The sequence below is a fragment of the Myotis yumanensis genome, unplaced genomic scaffold, assembly GCF_028538775.1.
Source record: "Myotis yumanensis isolate MYYU_CA2020_CCGP unplaced genomic scaffold, mMyoYum1.0.hap1 SCAF_9, whole genome shotgun sequence".
Taxonomy (NCBI): Eukaryota; Metazoa; Chordata; class Mammalia; order Chiroptera; family Vespertilionidae; genus Myotis; species Myotis yumanensis.
The window spans coordinates 84,683,284-84,700,293 of NW_027223760.1; the positions used below are offsets into that span (position 1 = coordinate 84,683,284).

Sequence of the window (17,010 nt, forward strand, 5' to 3'; positions counted from 1 at the left end):
AATCTCATTAAACTGGTTAAATATAGGCGCTGGGCGGACGGCCTGCGGGCTTAGAAGGAAACCCAGCCCTGACCACAGGCTGCTCACCTGCCCGGGGAGGGTGCGCAGGAGGCGCACCTGGGAGGGGCCCAGCCTGGGACGCGGGCGGTGCCGGCTGGGCAGGTGCGGGCGGGCAGGTGCGGGAAGGGTCCCGTGGCCTGTGGTCCGGCAAGGCCAGCCCCCTCCAGCCCAGAGCCGGCTGCTCTGACTGCTACAGCTCGGGTCGGGTGGCCCATGGCCTGCAGAATGTCAGGCAGGGGCACCCGCCCACCCCATTCCCTGGGTCGCCAGGCACCGCCTCCCTGGCAGACACCATCTCCCACCCGCCTGCCTCCCTTCTCGCCCCACGTCCCATCTGTCCCCAGCGCAGGGGATCCGCCCGAAATAGCTCCTCCGTGGCATGTGCTCAGCCCACGGCAGCGGCTCCTGCCAGGACCCTCGTACCCCGCCCGCCCAGCACACGCGCCCCAACCTGGAGGGGGTCCCACCATTCCTGCTCTGCAAGCAGCCCCTCCTCCTGCCTCTGAGTCCTCCCCTTTCCCAGCCACAGCCTCAGGGAGTCCCCAGGAGGAGCCCTGTGGCCGCGCTGAGCGCTCACCTCGCCGTTCAGCCAACCTGACCGCCTGCGAGCTGGCCCTACGTGCCAGGCCGGTCGCCACGCTGCTTCCACACGCACCCTTCGCCCCAACCAGCATAGCTTCCATCTGTTTTATATAATGGCCTCAGGTAAGGCTTTGTTTGCACCAAGTATTCAGTGGGAAAACCATTTGAAAACCTCTGCTCAAGGTCAGCCCTCAGGCCCTTGCAAACACAGTCCGGGATTTCAGGATTTCCGAGAATGGAGGCCTTTCTCCCTAACACACCAGCTCCTCATGAAGCCAAGTGCCCGTCTGCCTCCTGGTGTCATGACCTCGCATCCAAATGGGCAGCAGACACAGGCCTGCGGGTGTGGACACGGCCCCTGAGCCGGGTCCGAATCAGAGGAGGCGGAAGGTGCTGGAGCCCAGGCTCAAGTGGAGGCGGCAGAAGGGAGTGGGCTTTGCTCCCTGTTCAGCCCCGTGCCAGGTGCCCCCGGTCCAGATCCTCCCCAATCCCATGAGAGGTGTTTCTTTGCTCCCTTCTCTCCCTCCTTCCCTTCCTCCCGGATTTACTGAGCACCTGTCTGTGCCAGGGGCTGGGGCACAAAGGCAGAACTCGCACGCCAAGACCTCACCGCCCATGAGAGCATCACCAGAAAACGCTGTGACCGGGTGGGTGCAGGACGCAGGGGGAGCCCCGAGCGACTCAGGGGAGGTTCTCCAGGGGAGTTAAAGCCCAGCTGGGCCCTGGAGGACGAGGAAGAGCATTCACTGTGGAGGGAACTGCATGTGCGGGAAGACGAAGAGGCAGGACACAGCCCGCCTGGTCAGGGAACTGTGGGAGGGCGTGGAGCCCGGGCCCAGGAGATCTGCTGGGTGAGGTTGGGGTCCCAGAGCCTCCTGGACCTCCTTTGCTCCTTCTGCCTGGCCAGCGAGAGGCCCCGCCCCCTGCACAAACGGAGGCTTTGAAGCTGGAGAGAGGGATGAGGAGGGAGGGCCAGCTGGTGTGTGTTTGGGGATTGATTCTCAGGAATCTCCCCCTCCTCCTCCTCCTCCTCCTCTTCTTCCTCCTCCTCCTTTTCTTCATCCTCCTCTTCCTCCTCCTTCTCCTCCTCTGACACCATGGCAACCAGGTGGCAGCTGGGGGAGTCGCCTGTGAGCTGGGCTGAGTGGAGGGGGAGGTGGGCTGGGGGTAGGAACCTCTGCTCCCCTCTCTGAGCCTCAGTTTTGGCGTCTAGAATATGGGCACGGCCACCCAGTGCCACTCCTGTCAACCCCGGTGCCCCAGGAAGCGGAGGCCCAGGCTGGACTCAGGAGGGGGAGGCCTGGGAGGTGAGGGTGGGGCTGGAGAGGACCCTGCATCATCCTGCAGCTGGGGGTTCAGCAAGGCGGCGGGAGTCCCTGAGCCTCCCACTGAAGCAGGAATTTTAGGGGTAAGATAGGACAGGTTTAGGAAATTTTGGAAATTAAGAGGACCATGGAGGAAGCACAGGGCTGCAGAGCAGCAGAAGGTGTATTTCCATAGAATGGGGGCGCTGGGAACAGCGGAAGGTCTATATTTACAAAATAAAGGGACGGAGCACCCTGGGAGCCCTTCAGGGAGGTCAGGGGGATCCCCTGCCGGGGCTCGGGGTTCAGCTGTTCCCAGAACCTGGTCAAAGCCCCAAAAGGAGGGGCTATTTCCTGGGCGGCTGCTCCGATGACTGAGACCTGCCTAACCCACAGGAACAGGGGCTCTCCCCGTTCTGGGGCAGAACCTGAAACCGGGGTGCCGCCCCCTGTCCACGTGCGCACTCCCCCCCCCCCGCCCCCGTCCACTGTCCACGTGTGCACTTCCCCGCCCCCATCCACTGTCCACGTGCGCACCTCCCCGCCCCGTCCACGTGTGGCCTTTCCCGCCCCCGTCCACTGTCCACGTACGCACTCCCCCCGCCCCGTCCACTGTCCACGTGTGCACTTCACCGCTCTCTGTCCACTGTCCACGTGCGCACCTCCCCGCCCCGTCCACGTGTGGCCTTTCCCGCCCCCGTCCACTGTCCACGTACGCACTCCCCCGCCCCCTGTCCACGTGCGCACTCCCCCCGCCCCGTCCACTGTCCACGTGTGCACTTCACCGCTCTCTGTCCACTGTCCACGTGCGCACCTCCCCGCCCCGTCCACGTATGCACTTCCCCGCCCCCCCTCCACGTGTGCCCTTCCCCGCCATTATGTGGCCCCGCCCCCTGTTCGGTGCACACTTCCTGTTGATCACGTGGCCCCACCCCCTTGTCATGTGGCCACATCCTCTCATCAGGTGACCACTCCCCCTGCTGGCACGGCCACACGTGGGACAAAAGTGGAAACGGGCCAGTAATCGGCAAAGCGCAGTGAAATCAGGGGGCTGGGAGGGGCCGGTCAGGAGCAGGCAGGAGGCCCCTCGGCCGCAGAGGGGGTGGACGAAGGGGGGGTGAATGGAGGCCCGGGGGAGGCACCGGCCTGGGGGCTGTGCAGGCTGCGTCTCTGAGCTGGGGCGGGAGGTGTGGAGAGGAAGACGGAGGGACCCCGGCCAAGCATGCAGCCATCTGGAGCGCAGCTATTCTGGGCCCCGGCTGCAGGCGAAGTGGGGTGTCCCCCGAGCCAGAGAAGGGAGGCTGCGGGCACCACCGGGAGGCAACCAGCTTCATTCGCCTCCACGGGGTGTCCTGGTGCCACCTCGAGCCGGCAGCCCGAGCCCCGCGTCCCCACAGAGGAGAGCGGGCGGCCACCCTGTGCGTCCGGGGAGGGCCCCCCCAATCCAGAGGCGTTTTTCCCTTTAGATAGAACCCGCTGTGCGGCTGGTGTCTGCGACCTGTAGGACTCAACTCTCGTGCCCACGCCGGGCAGCCCCTTACCGGGTATGTCCACCCTGTTCTGGGCTCCCAGGTGCTCCTACTGCACGCTGTCCCCCCACCTGCGCTGCCCACCCCCTCGGGTTCGATTCCGGTCAAGGGTACATGCCCGGGTTGTGGGCTCGATCCCCAGTAGAAGGCATACAGGAGGCAGCTGATCAATGATTCTCTCCCATCAGTGATGTTTCTCTCTCCCTCTCCCTTCCTCTCTGAAATCAATAAAAGTATTTGGCTTTTTAAAGGAAGCGGGTTCTCTGTCATCGTCCTGTCCTCGATGTGCGCTGGCTTCGCTCAAACACAAACCCAGGAGAAGCTTTGCTCTGAGGAGAGTGGCCACTCCTGCCAGCCGCCTCCTGGAGGTCAGGCGCGTCCAGTCCCCGAGCCCAGACCAGGCGGCGGCAGGCGGGGGCCCCCTCGGCGCCCGAGCCCGGCAGATGGCTTCCCACACTGTGTTATGTTTATTAACGGTTAGCCCAGACTTAATTGACAATACTACACGCTGGTTCTTTAAACATTCTGTTTAATTCTTTGCGATGGTGATTTTTGCAAACAGGAGCTATTCCAAATCTTTGGAGTGTGAAATTAAATGTGATGGTTAATTAACTGCAAGAATGTGGCAACTTCATTCTGCTGAGAGATTGTGGCGAAAGTCACTCACCGTCAAAACCACAGGACAAACAAACGTATCAACTTGTAGCAACCGGCAAGCCCAGCTGTTGGCACCAATGTCACCGGGAATTAGCAGGCGGCCTTCCTGCAGCCGCGCCTGCCTGGACCGTCATCGCTGTCAGCAGACGCCAGGTCCCCTGTTCAGAGAGCTGTCCTCTGCCCGAAGTTGGGTACCCGCTTCAATATCTCCTCCAACTTCATTATAAACCTCCAGTTACAAATTATAACATGAAATACTCTGAAACGGGGACATTTCATATGGTTGACTTCCAGAGGGAATCGCCACCGCCCGGCCAGCGTGGCTCAGGGGTTGAGCTTTGACCTATGAACCAAGAGGTCCCGCGTTCTATTCCCGATCAGGGCACATGCCAGGGTTGCCGGCTGGACCCCCAGCAGGGGGTGTGCAGGAGGCAGCCGATCAGTGAATCTGTGTCACCATTGATGTTTCTTCCTCCCTCTCCCTTCCTCTCTGAAATCAATTTATTTAAAAAAGATCATTGCCACCATCTGTTTGGCCTCCACTAGCACCCAAAACGTTACCAATGATGATAATGAGATGGTTTTTTTCACCTATTGAGGTGGCCACGATTACAAGTGTGGCTAATCCCACGCTCCCGCAGCAGGTGAGGAGGCCTCTGACACACGCTCCGAGGGAGGAACGGATACAATATTTATGAGAGCAACTTGGTATCACAACCGTGGGAGCTGCATCAAAGCCTCTGAGCCCGCCTCCTGCGGCCCGGGCGGCTTTTCACCGCAGGGCTACTCGTGACAAATAAAAATGCAAATACTTACAAAACAGGAGCATAAAAACACCCAGCAATCAGGGAACCGCTCGACCTCTGGAGTGTGCAAAAAGCCTTTTGCTTCATTTTCAGGGCTGAGTCGGGCGGGACCCCCCTGCCCAGGCCAAGGCCGCGCCATCTTACTGCCTCTGGCAGAACTTTGGTTCAAATTCAGGTCTTTTCGCCGACGTCCCCTCCGCGTATTTTGCGCTGGAGTGAACTTTAAAGACACATGTTCAAGCAAGTGCCCAGCAGGTCACTCCCGTTAGGGAATCCCCGGGCCGCGCCGCAGGCCTGAAACCGAGACACCCTTTCCGCAGGACAGCAGCGTCCACGAGGGCCGGCCGGCGCTGCCACCAAATGCAAAATCCCCAAAACGCTGTCTCCCTTCACGGAAAGTTGGGAGCCTAGAAAAGCTGTGACTGGCAACACGTGTTCATTCTGTGAATCTACTGTTGCACCAGGTGCAGAAATTAAAACCTCGAGTGCGTCCCACACGGATCAGAGTTGTCACCGTGGCTCGGGCTCCTGGCTCCCGGAAGGTACTAGAATTCCTTGTTCATCTCCCCACCCACCACCCCCAAACGCTCCATGTTTGCGGTATCAGTGGCGGCAACTTCATGGATGGGCGCGAGGCCCACGGAGCTGAGTCCACCTGATGGGGCCACTAACGTGTGTGGAGTGTCAGCGAGCACCTGGGCACAGTCCCTCCGGCAGACACGCCCCGAGAGCCCAGGGGGGGCCTCTGCCCTCCCCGCAGCCGCAGCTGGGACCAGCTCCTGGGGTTTCCTGGCCCCGTGGATGGAGAGCCAGCTGAACGCTGCCCTGGGGACTGAAGGCTGGGAGCAGGGGTCAGAGGAGCCCCCCACCCCCAGGGGGGGTGGGGCAGGTGAAGGCTGAGAGGAGGTGGACTCTGGGACTGAGGCTGCCACCTCCTGGGGCCCTGCTCTCGGTGAGGCCCACCCACACAGCCCCCGAGTCACCCCCCCACATCCTCTCACCACCCAGTCACCCTAAGACATGTTCTCCGTGACCCTCAGACCAGCCGCCCTGAGACCATCGCTCCAGAAGTTGAATCTCAGATTAAAGCGGCTCCAGGAACCCCAGTGGCCAGGACCATGACAAACCCCGCATCAAGTCAGGGCACACCTACTGCCCCAGCTGCGGATCAAGGAGACCCCTTCAAAGTGGCTGGAGAACGGAGACTCCTGGACAGGAGGAGGGCACGGTGAGAGGAGTCCCACGCGGTGTGAAGCCGCGAAGACACGTTGGGAACGTCTGCAGAAAAATACCTGTCAGCCTGGAGGTTACGCATATAATTGATCTCAGAGAGGAAGGGAGAGGGAGAGAGAGACATCAATGATGAGAGAGAGTCATGGATCGGCTGCCACCTGCACGCCCCACACAGGGGATCGACCTCGGCCTGCGCCCTGACGGGACCTGCTCCTTCCTGGGGTGCAGCCCCCGGTGCCTGGTTCCCCCACATTCTCCCCCTCCCCCTGCTCACAGTTCTCTGGGTCAGATCCCCATGTCAGTGACCGAGGGCCTCCCCTCCGGACTCCTACCATGGTGTCTGGCAATTTTTCTTACTTATAAATGGGTGTTTTTTTAAATATATATTTTATTGATTTTTTACAGAGAGGAAGGGAGAGGGATAGAGAGCTAGAAACACCCATGAGAGAGAAGCATCGACCAGCTGCCTCCTGCACACCCCCTAGTGGGGATGTGCCAACGACCAAGGTACATGCCCTTGGCCGGAATCATACCCAGGACCCTTCAGTCCGCAGGCCGACGCTCTATCCAGTGAGCCAAACCGGTCAGGGCTTATAAATGGTTTTAAAAGAACATTTTCTTGACACCACAGTGGCCTCCTCTTTAAGGGAGGCTCTGAGCCCAGGATTTGCCCACCAGCAGTGCCTGTGAGGCCCAGACCAGCCAAGCGCGCAGGAGGTGGAGGCGGAGGCGACAGGCAGATGTGCGGGCCTGTGGCGCCCCTGCAGGTAACCATTGTATATCCATCCCCTGGGACGGGGCGTGGGAAGTGGGGGGACGGGCCTGTCTCCAAAGAGGGGGCGCAGAGGAATCCTCCCAGCTCCCTGGGGGGGCCCTCAGCTGTTTCCCAGCCGCCCCGGGCCCAGGGCTCGACTCTCCATGTCCCGTTATTATTATTATAACGATTACAAAGTGCACATTATTTAAAAGGCGCCCTCTGAACCTGTTTAGAGTACAGTTCACTGGTACTCAGCACATTCATGTCAGCACCCCCATCCCCAGAACTTTCCATCTTCCCAAACGGACATCCGTCCTCATAGGGCGCATCCCAGCCCCCGACGGGCTCCACACACTTGCTCACCCACACACACCTGCACACACACTTGCACACACAGGCACCCACACACCCGCGCACACACCTGCACACACACCTGCACACACACTTGCACACACAGGCACCCACACACCCACACCCACACACACCTGCACACACACTTGCACACACAGGCACGCACACACCTGCACGCACACCTGCGCGCACACACCTGCACACACACCTGCACGCACACACTTGCACATACACCTGCACACAGAGCGGCGGCACCGGGGCGGGGGCGCGGAGGTGCCCGCGGAGGCTCAGGCCCGGCAGACGCTGGCTTCTCTGTCGCGCATCCAGACAGACGGAGAGGGAGGTGAGGGACTCGGTGGGCATCAGGCCGAAGCGGTCACTAACCCCACGGGGGAGGGAACGTGGCGGGACGGGGCACGAGCGCGTCCACACACGGGCCCCAGGTACCGTCTGCGCGGCTGACCCCGCGCGTCCTGTTATAGTGAAACCTCAATCCTTACAAGTCGGAAATGGCGCATAAAGTCCCAGAATCCTTCCTTTTCGTTTCTTAAATGCAAGACGCAGGCAAGTTGTGCCCACGTTTCGGCAGGACGGCCTCGGCTGGGGCGGCCACGTGGGCCGGGGTCTGCACGTGGGTCCGCGGCGCCGCCACCGGCAGGTCCACCCCACGCTGCGGGGACAGAGGCCGGGGTCGGCCGCCTGCACACCCCGCGGGGCCCGGGGCCCGCTGCGGGGCGCACAGCCTCCCAGCCTTCCCTTCCGGGCTCTCACACTCCTCCTCCCAGTTCCCTAAACTGCCACCCCAACCCCGCGCCCCACTTCACGGCGCCGAGTCGTCGCCCGCAACAAAGATGGTAAATGGGCCGCCGCCGCGACTTCCGGCCGTGTGCCCTCAACAAAGATGGCACCAGACCGGAAATGGGCCGCCGCCGTGACTTCCTGTCGGGAGACGTCGGGCGAGCCTCGCTTCCGGCGGCGCTCCGTACGGGTCGCAGGGAGGTCAGCGGCGGTGTCGGCCGTGGCCGCGGCGTAGGTCTCCGGGCGGAGGGGAAGGGGCCGCCGCGCGCGGGTTCTGGGGCCGGAGCGTGGCGGGCGGAGAGACAAGACGGGTGCGCGGGCCGGCGCGGCAGGGCCTCGGGGGGCGGGGCAGCCCGGCCTGTCCTGGTTCGCAACCGGTCCCGCGTGGCGGCCCGCGAGCCCCGCCCTGGCCGTGGGGTCTCCCCGAGCTGCCTGGGCCCCTTCCGGGCGGTGCTGGCTCGGGCCGGGCTGGGCCTCCGGCCTCGTTTCCTCCCCGGCTCGCGGGGTCGCCTCGCGGGGAGCGTGCGGTGCTTCCCGCTGCCGGCTCCGTGCTCGCGCCGTCGACCTTGGGCCGGGATCCCCTCTCCCTGGGCCTCTCTGTAACTCAGGCCGAGGTTTTTGTTTATTATTACTGTTTTTATTGATTTCAGAGAGGAAGGGAGAGAGAGAAACATCCATGGGGAGAGGGGATCACGGATCGGCCGCCTCCTGCGCGCCCCGCACTGGGATGGAGCCCGCCAGCCGGGCCTGTGCCCCGACGGGAATCGAACCCTGACCTCCTGGGTCATAGGTCGACGCTGCAGGAACCCACCCCGTAAAAGTAGAATATAGCGGCCACATCCGGGTTCCGGGAACGCAGATCGAACAGGCAGGCTCCGTGCTGGGCGGGGAGGCCCAGGCTGCGGCTTCCCGCCTCCGGCACCTGCCTGACCCGGGTCACTCAGTGACCCGGATGAGCAAGATTGACGGGACCGGTCAGCACCGTAGTTGGGATTTGCAGCAGCTTCTCGGAGGAGGGAACTTCGGTCTGGGCCCTGCCGGGGGAGGGAGGCCAGGGACCCAGTGCAAGGAGGGCGCGGGGCCTGCTCAGGATGAGGCGCGTGTTGCTGGGAGACGGTTCTAAGCCTGTGGAGTGCCTGTTGCGATTGGTTTAGGAGTTTAACATCATCATCATCATCAGTATTATTACTATTATTATTATTGCTTTCAGAGAGGAAGGGGGAGGGAGAGAGAGAGAGACATCAGCGATGAGAGAGGATCACTGATGGACTGCCTCCTGCGCCCTCCTGGGGATCCGGCCTGCAGCCGAGAGCGTGTGCCCTGGCGGGAATGGAACCGTGAGCTCCGGGTCCATAGGTCGATGCTCAACCAGTGAGCGCCGGCCGGGCTGTGTGTTCATGTTTTGAGTAGGTCGGTGCAGGTTTGGGGAAGCTCGCTCTGTGTCTATAAGTATTAAAATGACCCACAGAAGCTGTGGGATGTGGATTCTGTGCCCAGGAACGCTCGGGAGAAAGTGATTGAAAACATCTTCCCTCGTCTCTCTTCATTCTTAATCCTGAAGACACTTAACGTTTGAAAACAAATTGCCCAGCCCTTCTTGCAGAGGCTCCCATTCCTGAGCGTGTGAGGGGCCGACTGATCTGATTAAGCACAATCAGGACTGAAACGCCCCAAGCCGCCTGCATGCGCCCCTGTTGTGGCGTTTGGTTAACCTCTGAGATCTTTGCTTCAGGAGGTGCTGTCCTGGGCATGGGGGGGTCAGGAGGTGTGGGCTGAGTGTGGAGCGTGTGCCTGCGACTCCATCTCACTGTCGCGTTTTCCTGTCTGCACCAACTCCTTCTCTCTCCCTCAGGGCCTGGGAATGACTTGCTAGCAGTGCCACCTCCCTGCCGTCCGGGCCGTCATGGCAGCTCGCCTGGTGAAGCGATGTGCCTGCCTCCTGAGAGAGGCCGCCCACCTAGCCCCTGCTGGGCCTCCGGCCGGCCGCCTGAGCCTGGCCAGGGTGGCCCGAAAGACACTGACTTCCTCAGCTACCTCACCCAGTTCCCACTTCCCAGCTTCCTCGTCACAGCCCCTGGAGAAGGAGCAGGCGATCACCCCCTACCCGGAGCGCCAGCGGGTGGACGAGCTCATCAGGAAGGCCACTGGGCCGGAGGAGCTCCTGGAGCTGCTGGCTGGTGGCCACGGCCTGCAGCAGGACCAGGCGGCCCTCGTGGTCATCAGGCTCTCTCGCCTGCTGTCCGAGAAGCCAGAGGACAAAGCCTTGCTCGTGCAGGACGCCCGCTTTCAGCAGCTTCTCCAGCTCGTCAACAGTCAGGTGGGTCGCAGACTGTTCAGGTGGAAACAGCAGGGGCACTGAGGCCGCAGCAGCCGGTCTGTCGCTTTCACACCTTCTCTCTGGGAACCCTCACGGCGGCCCTGTTAGGTGGAGAGTGCCAGCCTGCTTCTGCTGCTTCCGGTTCTGCTCTGCTCATCGGTGTGCCACCCCCTCCCCGGGGTCTGGCTGATGGCGGCACACTCTTAAAGCTTGAGGAGGTGTGGGCGTTGTTCAGCCAATCCGATTCTCAAAGGATGAGGGTGGAGATAGGGGAGAATATAGCTCATAAAAATCACCTTGATTGTCCTGGCTGGGGTGGCTCAGTTGTTGGGCAGCTTGCCCTGCACCAGGAGGTTGCCAGCCCATCCCAGGCCATGCAGGGCTTGAGCAGGTGGCAGCCAGTCAAAGTCCCTCTCACATCGATGTTTCTCTCTGTCTCTCTCTCTTTCTCTCTCCCCCCCTCTCCTCCTCCTCCTCTTCCCTCCTTTCCACTCTCTCTGAAAATCAATGGAAAAAATATTCTCAGGTGAGGGTTTAAAAAAAGTGAAATGACCTTAACCAGTTAACTGCCACGATATTTTAACTTAAAAAGTTCCCCTGCTTGTGTCTATTGACACTTCTGGCGTACAAATGGTTAACTAGGGCCCTCCTGTCTTAAGGCTGTGATTCTAGTTATTAATGAAAAGGCACAATTGAAGCAAATTGAGGGAACTACACGTGATAAAGTTTAAGCTGTGACAAACTGGGAGCAAAGTACTGACCATGCGAAGGGTGACCAAGGTTTTTTAAAATCCTTCTTGCTGTCCAGGAACCGTACAGAGAGACGCAGGCGCTGGGCCTCGAGACACTGAGGTTAAACTGTTCCCTCTCCCACCTGTCACAGCAGCCTTTGCTTCTCACTTGGTGTGAGTGGTTTGGTCCCTCTCGGCAGCACGGTCCCACGTATGAAGGCAGAGGCTGGGACCGGAGTCTTGTGCCACCAGTAGTCAGAGCACAGCCACGCCACCTCCCACGAGGGTGGGTCTGGGCCACGGCCCCTCAGCGGCTTCATGTTTCTCTGGGCCCTGGAAACACGGCAGGGCCCAGCGGGATCACTCTCCTTCAGGACCCGCACGGAGACCTGGGAGGGCGGGGGGCTGGGGGCAAGGCTCATGTCAGACCACCGGTTCCCTCAGAGACGCAGGGGAGTGGCGTGTGGCACGGGGGTGAGGCCTGCGGGTGCTGGTCCCTGCCAGGTTTTGTAAGAGCTGGTGGGGTGGCAGCTGCCGTCTCCCAGAGCCTGGGAGTGGGGGTGGCAGGGCCCTGTGGTGCCGACATGTCTAAGGGCAAGGGGCCTCCCTGTGCTACTTCGAACAAGGGCCACAGCAAAGGAACAAGTTTGCTGACAAAACTGGCCCGTCTGGGCCCTAGTCGCGCCCCACAGGCCTCCCTCTGGCCTCGGCCTGGACGGGCCTGCAGATGGGGCAGCAGAAGCGGGCGGCCGGGCGGGCAGGATGTGAGGAGACTCCAGGGTCTTACCTTTCAGAGTTCCTGCTGCAGGCGATGGGCTGGACAGCCGGCCCGGCATACAGACCCGGCCGGGACAGAGCACCGGTGCCCACCTGGGTCCCGGCGTGACCCTGCCTGTGTCCCCCCCCAGATAACCGCCGTCTGGCACGGGACTCTCGTGAAGCTGCTCCGGAGCCTCTACACGCTGGCACTCCCCGCCACTTCCAAGGAGCTGCTGTCGGTGGAGCAGGAGGTGCGCTGGCGCATGCGCCGGCTCAAGTTCAAGCACCTGGCCTTCCTGGCCGAGTCCAGCGCCGCCTACATGCAGGAGCGGGGCTCCCGGGAGCTGCTGGCCGAGCTGCTGCTGAACCTGGAGCGGCGCTGGGTGGAGGTTGAGGACGGCCGCACGCTGGTGGCCCTCCTGACAAAGGCGGGGTCCCTCTCGGAGTCGCTGATGAACCACCTGGAGGACAAGGTACTGGGGCTGAGAGCAAGGGAGCGGCAGGGTGGGCGGGGCCTGCTGGCTCCTTTCCCCTCCCCCCCGCGGCCCAGGCCGGCCCCAAGGCTCAGCTCCCAGCCCACAGCCAAGTCAGTTCAGCCCCGTCCCCCAGAGCCGGGCTGGCCACATGGCTGCCACAACAAGGGCCACCATTCAGTGGCCCTGGGTCCCCTGCCCTGGGCCCTGCAGGGGTCTGTGGGTAGTAAGCTCAGGCCCAGTTGCTGTCTCGCAGGGGCTGCGCTGCATGGGACCCCGGCCGTGGGCGCCGAGCTGACCCTGGGCTGTGGTTGACAGTGCCTGGACCTGGTGGAGCAGTTTCGCCCAGAAGAGCTGCAGAGGGTGCTGGTGGCGCTGGCGGCTCAGAACCGGCGGTCTTTGCCCTTGCTGCGGGCCATCTCCTACCACCTGGTCCAGAAGCCCTTCCCCCTGACCAAAGGCGTCCTCCTGGACCTGGCCTATGCCTACGGTGAGCCCGTGCGCAGGGCTGGGGGCGCCCTGGCTGCAGCCGTGTCAAATTCGGTGCCTGTCCCCCCGTGGCAGGCACCGGCACGGAAGGCTGCCATAGAAACAACGTGGTCCATGGGCCCTGGTCCCTTCTGCTGGGCCTCAGGGATAAATTTGGCTACAGACACCAAGCTCCTAGACCCGAGGGCCGGGCTGGGGTGCTGGGTGGGCCTCCAGGTGAACCCCAGGGTCTGCTCTGTCCCGAAGGCAAACTCGGCTTCCACCAGACCCAGGTGTTCCAGCGCCTGGCCGCCGACCTGCTGCCCCACGTGCCCAGCCTCACGTCCGGCGAGGTGGCCCGCTGCGCCAAGTCCTTCGCCTTCCTCAAGTGGCTCAACCTGCCCCTGTTCGAGGCCTTTGCCCAGGTGAGCAGCTGCACACCTGAGTCCTGGGGTTTGTCAGGAGGTCCAGGGTCTAGAAACCCCCAGTGCAAACATGGGGTCCTGCTCTGCATTGGAGGGACGCCGTTGCAGGGAGAGAACGATTTCTCCCCGTGCCGCAGTCATGGCGGCTGCAGGGGCACCCAACTGGCAATCTGTGCAGGTGGCGAAGCTGAGACCCCCTCAGCTGCCACAGGGAGTTCGTGTGAGGAAGACGGTGCCTGTGCTGAGGTGCATGGTCACCTGGTCGGCACAGCACCTACTGGTTAACGAGCATTTCCACAGCCGTGCTGGGCGGGTTCTGAGGGGCTGCTGCCGGGCGGAGAGGGCGTGGACACTTCATCCTGCCCCCCTGCCTCCCTGTGCCCAGCATGTCCTCAGCAGGGCCCAGAGCATCGCCATGTCAGACCTCTGCAACGTGCTGCTGGCCTTCGCCCGCCTGAACTTCCGTCCAGAGCAAGAGGAAGCGTTCTTCAACCTGGTACGTCTCCCGCCCATCTCCCGGCCCCTCTCCCTGCAGACGGGAAGGAGGGAGGCCTGGCAGGTGCAGGGGCAGAGCAAGCCAGCTGGAGCCAGACCTCCTGGGTTGTCTGGGGGCAACACTCGAAACCCAAGCACTGACCGTGGGCCAGAGTGGCTGCAGGCCCAGGAGGCGTTCTTGGGCGGGCTCACTTCCTGTCTCCGCCTTAATGCCCCCAAGACTCCGACCCACTGGCAGGGTCCCTGTAGGGGCACCACCCCAGCTGCGTCCACTCGTGCCCTCAGTCCCTCTCGGGGCCACTCGGACGTTCCTGGAGAGGCAGTTTGTACCTCACCTTCTGCCCATGGAGGAGTCGGTGGGAAAGCCCAGTTGAATGTCCTTTTGTCCCGATTGGTCCCAGGGGATTTGGATGGTTCCTGGCACCTTTCCCAGTGGCAGCCTCGCACCCAGAACATCTGCGCGTACTGAGCAGCGCCTCCCCTGCCCCCCTCCCTGTCCCCCAGGTACACGAGAAGCTGGGGAGTCAGCTGCCCGACCTGGACCCGGCCCTGCAGGTTGACGTGCTGTGGGCCCTGTGCGTGCTGCAGCAGGCCCGGGCGTCGGAGCTGCAGGCCGTGCTGCGCCCCGAGCTGCACACCCAGTTCCTAGGTGAGGGTGGGGGTCCGTGTGCTGCCCTGGGACTGCGCTGCCAGCCTGTGTGCCCACGGCCAGGTGCGGGTGGGAGCCTCTAGGCCCAGTGCCAGGCCAGGAGCAGGGGAGACGATGGGCCAGGGCTCCCCAGCATTTGCTGCTTTGCCGTCTGCCTGCAGGTGACCCATCAGGTCCTCCATCCCCCGCTCACTGCACCTCTTCCCTTAGGTGACAGGTCCCCGAGGGGTCAGAGCACCTTTCAGAAGCTGCTGCACATCAACGCCACGGCCCGGCTGGAGCACCCCGAGTACACGGGCCCCCTACTGCCGGCCTCGGCCTTGGACCCCGGGCCCCCGGCCCCTGAAAGGAAGGTGACGCCCCTGCAGAAGGAGCTGCAGGAGACCCTGAAGGGGCTGCTGGGGGCAGCTGACCGGGGCCGCTTCTCCGTGGCCACGCAGTATGGCTGGGTTCTCGGTGAGCCTCCCGCCCGTCCACCCAGCTAGGCCCCGCCCCGCCCTCCACGTGGGGACAGCCGGCCATTTCATCTGTCGCCCCTCCCCAGATGCAGAGGTGCTGCTGGACGCCGAAGGCCAGTTCCTGCCCCTGAGGGACTTCGTGGCTCCTCATCTGTCCCCGCCCTCGGGTGGCCAGCTGCCACCGCCTACGGCCAAGAGGTAGGCCATGCACCTAGTCCTCCCCGGTTCTTGGTGTTGCCCTGGCCTGCTCTGCCCGGCGCTGCCCAGCCTCCGAGGACAGACACGGTCAGCCAGTGGCTTCTCTCCCCCTCCCAGGCTGGCCTTCCTGCGCTGGGAGTTCTCCAGCTTCACCGGCCGCAGCAAAGACCTGCTGGGCCGCTTTGCGCTCGCCCGACGCCACATGCTGGCTGCCGGCTTCCTGGTGGTGGACGTGAGTACCTGTCGGGCAGGTGGTGACCGGAGAGGGCATGTCAGCGGGGCTTCAGGTCCTGCTCCCACCTGCACAGCCAGGGCCTCTTGGGGGGTCGAGGGCGGGCAGGATGCCCAGGTTCAAACCCGGTGAGCAGCTCTCGCCTGGGAGACTTGCGTCCCTCCTGCTCCTTCCAAGAGATAGCCTGTGAGCGGCCACACGAGATGCTGTCAGTTTCTTCGTTAAAACAACTGAAACATTCGGGAGCCGCTTTTAGCCCGAGTGCTTGAGCCCTGCCGAGCCCGGCGCTGGTCCCACGGCCCCTGCACCTCAGGATGGAGCCTGGAGCTGTGCTGCTCACTCAGTGCCACCCCCAGGTCCCCTACTACGAGTGGCTGGAGCTCCGGTCCGAGTGGCAGAAGGCCGCCTACCTCAAGGACAAGATGCGCAAGTCGGTGGCAGAGGAGCTGGCCAAGTGACCTGCCTGCGTGGACTGTGCCCGGGGCCGTGTTCCCGGGGGCCCAGACGCGGGCCCGGGGCTGCAGGTGGCAGTGAGGACGAACGTGCAGGGCCTGGGCCACCGGTGCTGCGTGCCCTGCCCTCTCGTGGGAAATAAACTTTTAACTTTGGTTTTCACACCAGGAGGCCGCCTGCACTTTGCTGTGACCCCACGCCGTCCACCGTGCTCTCGCCACCCACCGTCTGCCGTGGGCAGGGGTGGCCCCGAGGCCTCTGCCCTGTGCGTTCCCTCCTCCCCCATCAGCAGAACCACTTGTCCGAGAGGCACGGAGCTGGGCAGAGGGGGCTGGCTTCCCCAGGCAGCCCGTCACCCCGCTGCCTGGCTGCTCTGCCACCCACAGACCTTCCCCTGGACGTGGCGTCCCATGGCAGGGCCTGTGGTCAGCCAGCTCAGACTGAGTCCTCACGTTGTGAGGCCAGTGGGTGCTCGGTGCCTGGCTTGGGGTTCTAATTGGGGTGTGAACAGTTGTCCTGGAGGTGCCCTCGCACCCATGGTCAGGTGGGCCTGTGCTGGCAGGGTCACGAGAGCCCGATATTTGGGGGCGTTGGCGCAGGAGACCTCTCTTGTCTCACCCGGACTCGATGCCAACTGCTGCCTGGTGCTGGGAGGACGTGGCTCCCCCCTCTGCTCCCTCACCAGGGGGCACGCTGGGCGCTGGCCTCCACCAGTACAGCCGGAACACAGCGGGCATAGTGCCGAAGGGCCCCTCATGCCCCATGCCTGTCCCAGCTGTTGCCCACCCCTCCTCGTTAAACCCTCTCTGCTCACAGGCTGAGGTAAAGGGGGAGCCCCAGGCACCAGTGCATAGGACACGGTCATTTGCACAGCCAGGGTTGGGGGGCAGAGAGAGACGGCGTTCTGAAGCTGGTGATTCCAAGCCCAGGCAAGATGGGGCACCCCAAGGTGAAGGACCAGCAGGGACAAGCACCCGGGGTGCAGAGCCAGCTCAGGTCTGGGAGTCCTGCTAAGGAAGTGTGAGCTGCCCACCACACCAGGGCCCACCAGCCCTGCTCTCAGCCCACAGGTTCCTGGGTTCCGATCCATTCTCTACCTGGTTCCTTTCTGTGACTCAGTGATGGCAACACCCCCTGCTGGGGGTCCATGTGACCTGGTCACCGGTCAGTGCTCAGCCACGGAACCATGCTGGCCAGGCTGGTTGGTTCCTTTTCTAGCTGTGATTTTCCTGGTACGATGGGTGATTTTTATTGTGTCCTGGACAGTTAGGCGAT

At 62.9% G+C, this 17,010-nt stretch overlaps 1 protein-coding gene and 2 non-coding genes across 6 annotated transcripts; all 3 read left to right on the forward strand.

The window, feature by feature from the left end:
- Positions 1-8,233: 8,233 nt before the first annotated feature.
- Positions 8,234-15,905, forward strand: TBRG4 (transforming growth factor beta regulator 4). Of its 4 annotated transcripts, none has more exons than XM_070424872.1 (11): positions 8,234-8,308; positions 9,930-10,394; positions 12,034-12,357; positions 12,676-12,847; positions 13,093-13,250; positions 13,636-13,746; positions 14,250-14,394; positions 14,605-14,850; positions 14,939-15,050; positions 15,168-15,282; positions 15,639-15,905. In XM_070424872.1, exons 2-11 carry the CDS (start codon positions 9,981-9,983, stop codon positions 15,738-15,740), a joined length of 1,899 nt encoding a protein of 632 aa, XP_070280973.1. In that variant the 5' UTR covers positions 8,234-8,308; positions 9,930-9,980; the 3' UTR covers positions 15,741-15,905. The 4 variants fall into 4 exon arrangements, with proteins under 4 accessions (XP_070280973.1, XP_070280974.1, XP_070280976.1 ...); XM_070424873.1 differs by having other exon boundaries at positions 8,277-8,308; positions 8,728-10,394; XM_070424875.1 differs by having other exon boundaries at positions 8,296-8,312.
- On the forward strand, positions 12,462-12,590 carry LOC139017098 (small nucleolar RNA SNORA5). Its single transcript, XR_011472778.1, has one exon. It is a non-coding gene; the product is annotated as a small nucleolar RNA SNORA5 (small nucleolar RNA).
- On the forward strand, positions 12,882-13,015 carry LOC139017097 (small nucleolar RNA SNORA5). Its single transcript, XR_011472777.1, has one exon. It is a non-coding gene; the product is annotated as a small nucleolar RNA SNORA5 (small nucleolar RNA).
- Positions 15,906-17,010: the final 1,105 nt, after the last annotated feature.

What these genes read in the sequence shown, in the direction of transcription:
- TBRG4 (XM_070424872.1), top strand. Translation starts at nt 9,981, where the DNA reads ATGGCAGCTCGCCTGGTGAAGCGATGTGCCTGCCTCCTGAGAGAGGCC. An exon ending in TGAACCACCTGGAGGACAAG is followed by an intron (nt 12,358 to 12,675) that starts GTACTGGGGCTG and finishes TGTGGTTGACAG; the next exon opens with TGCCTGGACCTGGTGGAGCA. An exon ending in GCAGTATGGCTGGGTTCTCG is followed by an intron (nt 14,851 to 14,938) that starts GTGAGCCTCCCG and finishes GCCCCTCCCCAG; the next exon opens with ATGCAGAGGTGCTGCTGGAC.